The sequence below is a fragment of the Equus quagga genome, chromosome 7, assembly GCF_021613505.1.
Source record: "Equus quagga isolate Etosha38 chromosome 7, UCLA_HA_Equagga_1.0, whole genome shotgun sequence".
NCBI lineage: Eukaryota > Metazoa > Chordata > Mammalia > Perissodactyla > Equidae > Equus > Equus quagga.
The window spans coordinates 84943892-84953217 of record NC_060273.1 but is presented as its reverse complement, the minus strand read 5'-3'; the positions used below and the strand labels follow the sequence as shown (position 1 = coordinate 84953217).

General features: G+C 55.2%; 1 protein-coding gene across 4 annotated transcripts; it reads right to left on the bottom strand.

The window, feature by feature from the left end:
- Positions 1–328: 328 nt before the first annotated feature.
- Positions 329–8602, bottom strand: IRF1 (interferon regulatory factor 1). 4 transcript variants are annotated; one of them, XM_046665394.1, is made up of 11 exons: positions 8515–8602; positions 7560–7784; positions 6421–6512; positions 5063–5162; positions 4063–4239; positions 3900–3949; positions 3660–3792; positions 3343–3465; positions 2878–2927; positions 1606–1741; positions 329–1320 (listed from the first exon to the last, which is right to left on the bottom strand). In XM_046665394.1, exons 1-11 carry the CDS (start codon positions 8585–8587, stop codon positions 1208–1210), a joined length of 1272 nt encoding a protein of 423 aa, XP_046521350.1. In that variant the 5' UTR covers positions 8588–8602; the 3' UTR covers positions 329–1207. The 4 variants fall into 4 exon arrangements, with proteins under 4 accessions (XP_046521350.1, XP_046521352.1, XP_046521353.1 ...); XM_046665396.1 differs by lacking the exon at positions 7560–7784; XM_046665397.1 differs by lacking the exons at positions 7560–7784; positions 8515–8602 and adding an exon at positions 7284–7535.
- Between the last annotated feature and the right edge of the window lie 724 nt (positions 8603–9326).

The following is a 9326-nucleotide window of genomic DNA, read 5'->3' as shown; positions in this document are numbered from 1 at the left end:
AGGACATATGGTCTATGGCACATTCCTTAGAAGAACTCACAACCTAACACACCCCAGGCCCCAGAAGCCCAAATTCAACTCACAGCCCTGACTATAAAACCAAGGGCAAGTGTCTCTATTTACATAGGCATGTCCCTGTGCGATTGACTGTCCCCTCGTCCTGTCATCTTCTCCATGAACATAATTGAAAGGATTCTGCAACAGGTGCATGTCACTGCTCACCCCAAAATCAAGCTCAGGCAGGATGCCAAGAATGAGACCATTAGATTGTCTCTACAAAAAGTAAAACCATCTGCAATTTATCTCTAAAGAAAAGGTCACACCCCTTATAAACAATTAACTTTTTATAAAAAGACAAATGTACAAATTTACAGACATGTACATATGTGATCACACATGACTTAGTGGTCAGATGGCGTTTTCCAATTTTAAAAATTTTCCAAGGCGCTCACACTTCCCTCCCTGGGCCTCCTGAGGGCTGCTGGGGCCTGCCTGAGGGGGCAGGTGGGCGCAGGGCAAGGCACTGTATAAATAAATGCAAAGTCCAAGAGCTTAGCGGAGACATTAGTGTACACCTCTGATCAGAAATGTGGCAAGTTCCACAAGAAAAAGTGCCATGTTTTTTCCCGAGCCCCTCAGCCCGAGCAGGGAGCAGGGCAGAGCTCCTCCGAGGCTGAGGGAGTACTGTCCCGCAGGACCCCACTTTTCCTTCACATTTCACTGGCTTTGGAACAGTCCCCAGGGCTCAGCTGGGAAGGGAGGTGGTTCTTTGGGAACAGGATTCACTTAGTGCAATTGTCTCTTAGTGCAGAGCCAGCCCTGGGGTCGGTGCTGTGCTTTTCTGAGGTCACTGGTCCGTTCCCTTGGGCCAGCTCAGTGACAGTGAGACCCTCTCCAGGCAGCTGGGCGTAGAGGGGAAAGCTGGAGGCTGACTCCTTTCTGAGACTTCCACCTGACACACCAATCTCAGAACCCCATCTTCCGAGGAGGCAGGGCCAGCATTACCCCCACAAGATGAGCCCAGACCTTGGCCTGGCAGGCCCCAAGAGGCCACCGTCCCAAGGAGGGAGGCCCCATCCCCACTCGGCAGTGGGGTCACACTTTGCCATGTCAAAAGGGCCCACAGGAGTCCTGCTTCTCTGCACCACAGTCACCATGATGCCAGGTCCTGCTCACCTAGGGGAGTAAAAGGGGGCCAGGGGCCCAGCTATGGAGCACAAGGAATGGCCTGGATGGAGGGCAGCCTGACTGGGGTCAACAGGCTGTCCAGCCAGCTGGTGTCCATGTTCTTCAGATCTGAAGATATCAGCCCAATATACCCTAGAAGATGTGAAGAAGATTGTGTGAGGATGAGGGTGGGGGCAAGTGTGTTCCTCCTCGACCCCCCAACCCTATCCCTGAAGGCCACAGACACAGCAGCCTCTGCTCTCCACCCCATACAGCGAGCCGCCGTCATCTTTAGGTAAACTGAGGGCACGGGAGCAGCAGCGAATTCACAAGCTGTCTGTACCCAGATGAGTTTAAGAAGGATGCTTTACTTCTGCTGCTCCCTGGCTCTGCCCCCAAGCCTTCCCCACCTCCCACATGGATCCTGGGGTTTCTTACCCCCATGGCTGTCGACTTCTGTCTCCTCCTTGCAGCTGAAGTCTTCATAGACAGAGGGGGGCTGGGCCCCAGGTTCATTGAGCAGGTATCCCTTGCCATCCACGTTTGTCGGCTGCCACCCCGACTGCTCCAAGAACTGGAGACAGAGGAACAAGAAGCCATCAGCTCACTTCCAGTACAGACTCGCCCTGTGGCCCTACCCTTAGTGAGCCAAAGCTTCCCAGCCAGGATCACACCCTGGCCATTTTCACATTCTCAGATGGATGCAGACGTGGAGTGCAGTTAGGACAGGGGCCTGGGAGGTGAGGGTCTGCCCTACACACACACTCCTCATCCAGCCTCTGGCACAGAATATCCGAGACTTCCCTTTCAACTGGGTAGGGACATACCAACTGGGAGTCTGGCTTAAAGCAATGGTTAGCATAGTAAGTCAAGAAAAGATGACTAGAAAAGCTAGAGATAGGAACCATACTCATGTCTCAATTTTCTGTGCTGATGGAACAGAGTCTGGGTACAACTACTGCAAAAACTTTTGTATATTCACTTTTTTTTTTTTGAGGAAGATTAGCCCTGAGCTAACATCTGCTGCCAATCCTCCTCTTTTTTTTTGCTGAGGAAGACTGGCCCTGAGCTAACATCCATGCCCATCTTCCTCTACTTTATATGTGGGACGCCTGCCACAACATGGCTTGCCAAGCGGTGCCATGTCCGCACCTGGGATCCGAACTGGCGAACCCCAGGCTACTGAAGCAGAACATGCGAACCGAATCACTGTGCCACCCAGCCAGCCCCAATATATTCACTTTTAAAACAGAAGCAGAAAAAAACCCTGGAGGATAATTTGGTAAAAAAAACAAAACAAAAAAACAAACAAAAACAAAAGCCATCATATTACAGATCCCAAGGCTGATTATTGAAACCTGATGTGCATTTCCCAAACTAGCAGGGCTGGGGCACGCTGGGGTGGAGGACACTCACCAGCCACCCAGCGTTGATGGCGGCTGACTCAGAGTGTCTGAGGCCCTGAGGCCTGCACCAGAACAGCCTGTTGGAAATTAGGCCTCCTACCTGTCCTCACTTCCACACTATTTTTCCCATTCAGCCAAGGAGGGCAGTGGTCCCCAGGCACATGGATATAGTGGCACTTGTAGGACTATGCAAGCAGCCACGTCACAGCAGCAGCTGCCTACCCTCCAATGTGGAAGCTCTGAGTCTCTCTCCTCACTGAGAGGCAGCTACTTCAAAAGAGTGCCCAGGGAGAAAGGGGCTTACCTTCATGATGTCGTCAGTTAATTTCCCTTCCTCGTCCTCGTCTGTTGCAGCTGTGGATGGGGAAGGGCAGAGAGGTTGGCTGGCAGTCACCTAGGCTCATCCTGCAGTTCCAGCCCCACTAGATCCCCCTGCCCCTTCATATGCACACACACACTGGCCTCCCAGCGGACATCTGCCTGCCATAGAGATTCCAGAACAGGACACTGTCGTGGTGACTCAGCCTCCCCAACCTTGAAGCCACACCTCTTCCTACCCCTTGCTTCCTTCCTTACTCTCAGAGACTGAGCTGCAGAGGGGGCAGGAGAACCAGCAACCTTAGACCAAAATGCAGCCCCTGGCCCCCTTCCTCCTTCTCTCCACCACAGTCAGCTCAGTGCCAGCTGGAGTTCTGAGCATCTTTTCTTCCTCAGGAAATCCCTCCCAGGACCCAGTCAGGCAGGCAGGCCAGGCCCCAGAAGCACGAACCTTCAGAGGTGGAGGGCATAGGCGACACTTGGAAGCTGTACAGGTCACTGGTGCTGTCCGGCACAATTTCCCCTGGCATGTGCCAGTCGGGGAGAGTGCTACTTACAGCACATGATGACAGCACTGAAGGACAACAGAAACCACAGGTCAGAGCTGTGTGCTTTCTTAGTTTGCAAGACATCCAGCATCCCCTACCCTGCAGCCTGCTCCAACAGGCCACCATCCACAGACATAAAGCCTCCTATACCCAAGCAAAAGAGACATCCCACCGACCTGGGTGTTCTCCTGCCAGACTTGGAGTAAGGGCCCCACCTCACCTGGAGTAAGGGCCCGTTCAATCTCCAAGTCCTGCCCCATGTAGCTCTGAGCTGTGTAGCTGCTGTGGTCATCAGGCAGGGTGGAGCTGCTGAGTCCATCAGAGAAGGTATCAGGGCTGGAGTCCCCACATGACTACAGAAGGACAAAGAAGCTTAGGCCCAGGCTTGCTGTGGCACTTCTTCCACTGCCCACCCTGACTCACAGGTGACCAAAGGCCAGCTGCTTAGGACCACACTCACCTTCCTCTTGGCCTTGCTCTTAGCATCTCGGCTAGACTTGGACTTTCTCTCTGTGGGACAGATAGGCTGTCAGCCTTGGTACAGGCATGCCAGCCCCAGCTGCCCTTCCTCCTCCCTCCTTCCCTCCCTGAGGGCTTCCCGAGGACCCAGAGCCCTTGGATACCTTTCCTCTGGTTCTTGGTCAGGGGTGGAAGCATCCGGTACACCCGCACAGCTGAGCTGCCCTTGTTCCTGCTCTGGTCCTTCACCTCCTCAATGTCTGGCAGGGAGTTCATGGCACAGCGAAAGTTGGCCTTCCATGTCTTGGGATCTGGCTCCTTTTCCCCTGCTTTGTATCGGCCTAATGGGCAGGAGAGTGAAGAGGATCGTCAGGGCCATGGGTGGGGATCCTCGGCTGCCCCCTGGCCGGGAAGGAGGAAGGCAAGAGTACCCCTAAATTCTCATGCTGCCAGAGATCCACACTGGTCAAACCAGCAGGTATTCCTGGGTGACACTCTGCAGGCCCTGGGCCCTGGGGCTTCTTAAATGCCCAGACTTGGCTCAAACACATCAAGCAGGCCTCACTGAAGGGGCCAGCCAGAAGCACTAGAGGGCCCATACACCCAAAAGTGCTATCTTTGTCCCGGACCATGCCCAGTCTCCTTGCTTGGGCTATCAGCAGCTAGAGGATAGGGACTGGGGCTTATCTGATATTTCCAAACATGGTAGTAGACACAGAGTAGGCATCAAAGAACAGTTACTGATAGGTGGACTGACTGGTCTGAGATGGGCCAAGAGCCCCATCCCTCAAGAATAAAAGGAGGCTGCCAATCAGATGGACCTTGGGCCAAGGACTTTGGTCAACATCAAGAAAAAGGAAGGCCTGGGTCTCTTTTAGTGTCCTGGCTCATAGCTGCTTTTGCCAGGGAGAACCTTAATCCAGCCACAACCTGAAACCACACTTTCTACGATTTTCACAGATCTTCACAGATTCCTTTGAGAATTTGTTGAAATGATGGACCCTCTCCCCAGAAACATAGGTCTGCCCTGTCCACCCCCTGAATTCTATACACCTTCTTAGGGAGCTCAGAGACGCCAATGAAGAGCCTTTCTATTAACAGAAGTGCCTCCTCTTGTCCTTCCCTGGCCCTTGGGACTCCTGGGCTGAAGTCCAAAGCACACACCTGTGTGAATGGCCCAGCTCCGGAACAGACAGGCATCCTTGTTGATGTCCCAGCCATGCTTGGCAGCGTGCTTCCATGGGATCTGGAAGATCATCTCCTCCTGAACAGCACACACGCATACACATAAGGCTGTGTCAGCTGAGACCACAGGTTTTTGGCCTGAGTCTGCCCTGCCCAGCCCCCCAGGTCTGGGAAAAGGCTGACTTCCCCTTTTCACCCTGACATCTGGCTTGGGTTGACCCATCCTGAGATTGGCTTAAATCAGCTGCTCCCTCACTTTGGATCTCTCAGAAGTGGCCCTGGGTTCTGATGAGCTGTGCCACCCTCAGCTCAGCAAAGACCTCCCTCTGCCTGTTACAGATGTGCTAGGACCCATACAGAGCACCCTGGGATGCTTCTCTCTGGCTTGTCAGCACCAACATGGAAGTGAGAACTCCATCAATTAGATGGGGCTGCTCTACAGCCATACACTTGAGGGAGCCTTGGGCCAGACTTGGATGCTGACTACCTGTGTGACCCTGGCACTGTCACTGTTCCTCTTTGTCCCTCATTGTTTTCTCTGCTGTGAAATGACAAAACACAGTGACAAATATAAAGACTGAGGTCTCACTGTTATTACTGGTGGTTAACAGTATGGATTTTTGAGTCAGACTGCTCAGGTTCAAATCTTGGCTTTATCACTTTTTATGTGATCTCATTATCTACCTCTCATAGCCTCAGTTTCCTTATCTGAAAATGGAGATATTAACCGGATCTACCTCAAAGGGCTATTTTGAAGATTAAATGACACAACGTAAGTAACATATTTAGCATCGTACCATGCTTCTAGTGAGTGTACAGTAAGCATTAGCTATTATTATGAATACTATTATAACTATTAAGTTTGCAGGGTCTATATTGCCCTTTGTGCACCAGCAAGAGGCTTCTTGGGCCTGGGCAACTGGTGCAAGGTTAATTCTTGGGCTCCCTGCTGAGTCAGCCACCTTCCTGCCAGCAGTGCCCACTTCTCTGTCTCCCATCTGTCTGACTGGAGCCCTGTAGATGCTGTGTGTATTTGTAGGAGTCTCCCTCAGGAGAGACGAGAACTCCAGCTCTGCAGATTCTGGGAGAGTCCTGCTGCTGGGAACTGTCAGTGCCCTCAGGTGGGTGCCCTGTCCATACCTTGAGAAGGGAGGAAAGCAGAAGTCGGGCAAGTGGGGCGCAGGGTTGGGCCTCCTACACCCCTTGCATGCAGGAGCCACTGGGAAACACATCTGCCTGCTCCCTATCACTTCCCTTTTCTAGCTGCATCTGAAGCTTTGGTCCCCAAAGAAAATGGGTTAAAATAGTGGCAGAAAAACCCAAAGAGTTACACTCACTTTATTAATCCAGATCAGCCCTGGGATTTGGTTGGAATTAATCTGCATCTCTAGCCAGGGTCTCATGCGCATCCGAGTGATGGGCATGTTGGCTGTAAAGAGAAGACAGAAGGCTCCTGTTTGGAATCTATTGAGCAGCCACTGGGCACTACCCTGCCCCACCCCAGGTCATTCAGATACCCTCCCCTACCTTCAGCCAGGTCCCAGGTACTCCACGAGGGAGGGACCTTCACTGGAATAAAACTGCCCTCCAAATATTTTCAGCATCTTGGGCAAAAACACTTCTGCCCCTTCCCTCACCCCCTCCTAGACAGTCTTGGGAGAAGACAGGCTTGCCAGTGATAGTTTCAGGATTTACGTGCAGGAAAAAGAGACAAAATACACAGATACCAGAACTTTTCTCCCCAAATTCGAATCCTTTGGGAAGGAAGGGGATTCTTTTGCTTGATGCCAAGAAATTTCCCTACTAGAGTTGTTGCCACTAACTGTGTGCCTTCCTCGAAGGGCAAGCAATCACCCTGCACCCTGGACGTCCTCTCCCCACCGCCACCCCCATCTGTTCTACGCCTTCCTGACAGCCGCGGTGCACAGGCCAGGACGCTAACCCTTCCTGCCTTGGCTCCCCTCCTAGGGCGAAGTGGCCCAAGGAACACCTGTGGCGCCTCCTCCCGCAGCTCCAGCAGGTCCTCCAGCCACCCAGGGCAGCAAGCCTCAGCCCCCTCCCCTTGCACAGACAGCTTGAAACCTGGGCCCTGGCGCGGAACTGGGACCGCCGAAAGCCGACGTCGGGAGCTTGGAGCGCCCACGCACGGACGCACACTCGAGTTCCCGGCACTGCTTGTAGACGCGCGCAACCAACATACCGAGCCAACCAGAGACCCCCGGCGGCTTCGCGCACACAGATCTGCGACAACGGCCGGACGCCAGCAACCTCGGCCGGCTGGGCGGGCCACGCCGCGGCCCGCCCTCCCCGCGCTGCCGCTCGCCGCTCCTCCAGCGCCCTCCTGAGCCCGCTCGGGGACCCAGGCAACGCCGCGCGCCCGAGACTCTCCCGGCTGGGGTTTTCGGCCCCCACTTCCTGGTGCCCGGCGCCCCTTTGTTCGACGCCACCGGTCCCCACCGCAGCGAAGGCGGCTCACCTCTGCAGCGGCGCGATCCGGCAGCGGCGCCTGAGGGTCCCGGCGCGGCTGGGGCTGCTGTGCCGGCGCGGGGAGCGCGATTCCGGGTGGGAGCGGGGAGAAGGCAGAGGATGCCTGCGTCGCGGGGCTGCTGGGCACGCTGGTCTGGGCTTGGCACGGCTCCTGCTGGCCTCTGCTCCGCGCGACTGGGGCGCACGTCCTGCCTCGACGAAGGAGTGGCGCGCTCTGCCGGGGCAGCGGCGTCGGCGAGAAATCTAAACACTTAGCGGGATTCCCCCAACCCAGGCCGGGCCCCGCCTCTAAAGAGCCGCGAGGACGCCTATTGGCCCGCGCCGCCACATCATTTCGGAGAAATCAGGCTGTTGTAGAGCTAGCGGCGAAGGGGAAGTACAGGGCGGCTGCTCCTCCCCACCCCCTCCGGCCCGGCGCCACCGCCCCGGGACGACCGCGGGCCCGCCCCGCCCGCTCCCACTCCGCCCGCACAGCAGCTAGCCCGGGAGAAAAGCTGTCCTGGAAAGCCGAACGCCCTCGGCCCGCAGTTACTTCCCTCACTCCGCATTCTCCTAGCCTGCTAGCTCCTGGGACCACCTCTTCACCCTCCTCTCCGGGGGGTGGGGACATCAATCTCCCGAATGCAGGTGAGGGGCTTACCAGGCACCTGCCGCCCTCTTCAGAGTGAACACCGGGATGGAACCCCTGAAAAGCAGCCTGGTTCCTCAAGCCCGCTAATGGGGTGTCAAGAAGGGAGGATTTCGACTCACGTTGCCCCCCTCTTGAGGGATGACACACCTCCAGATCACTCACCTGCCCTGGGGAAGTAAAGGAAAGCCTACGCTGCCTGGGATGCTGCCTTGGGGCTGCCGGAAAAGAGGAAATCCCAGGCTTGCTGCTGCTGGCGCAGCGCGCCTGCCAAGGGACCTCAGTTTCGTCAACTACAAAATAGTAATAGCCCTACCTTGCTGGTCCAGTGACAGAGAGAGATGGTGTCTGTAAAGCACCATGCCCCACTTAGGCAGCAGATGCTGCATGGTTTGTGAAGTCCCTGCTGGGAGTATAATAGAGACCCGGGAGACACCTCTCCCCCTTGCCGTCTACATCCTTGGGACTGCCTCACGGCTGGCTGGCGTTAGGGAAAGGGAGGAGATGAGTTTCAGAGAATCCAGGACTGCTGAGTTGGGGTGGGGCAGCTTGGTCCCTCCTAGCACTCCTGCCTTAGTCCACCCTCCACATCCTCACATGGCATTTGCAAGGGAGCTCCTCAGTGGCAGCCTTGGTGTTGCTTCTGGGTCCTCAAAGCTTGGCCCAGAGAGGTTCTTGGCAGTGTGAGGTTATTGCTTAGGGCTGGCCAAGGCCATGGGTCTAGCCAAAGGGTTGGGAACCCAGGTCACAGGCCACTTGGGAAGGGCAGCTGCTTAACTCACGCTTACAACGAGACCTTGCTCCCCTTGTACTTCAGAGGCTGGCCTGTGTCCATTTTCCATCTATAACTGGCCCAGCAGGCTCCTTCCTTCACCGACCCCCCGACCCCCAAAGGTGCTGACTCAGAAGTTAATTGCTCTTCCAAGCAGGGCTGATTGTGTCACTCCCCGCACCTCAGCTCTCCTTCCACAGCAGCACCCAGTTGCAACCATGCAGGCTATAAATAGACACATTGATGCAGTATTCCACCTGTCAGTCATTCTACTGCCTCCCTCCCACAGAGGAAATGGATGGGTTAATCCAATTCTGCTGCACCAGAATCTGATGCTGTCAATAATGCCAAGCTTG

Bases quoted from the DNA above. Each gene is read 5' to 3' on its own strand.
- IRF1 (XM_046665394.1), bottom strand. From the start codon at position 8,587: ATGCAGCATCTGCTGCCTAAGTGGGGCATGGTGCTTTACAGACACCAT. The intron at 6,513-7,559 runs GTGAGCCGCCTT...TTCTCTTTACAG, and splicing joins CGGATCGCGCCGCTGCAGAG to CCAACATGCCCATCACTCGG. The intron at 5,163-6,420 runs GTGAGTGTAACT...TGTGCTGTTCAG, and splicing joins GGCTGATCTGGATTAATAAA to GAGGAGATGATCTTCCAGAT.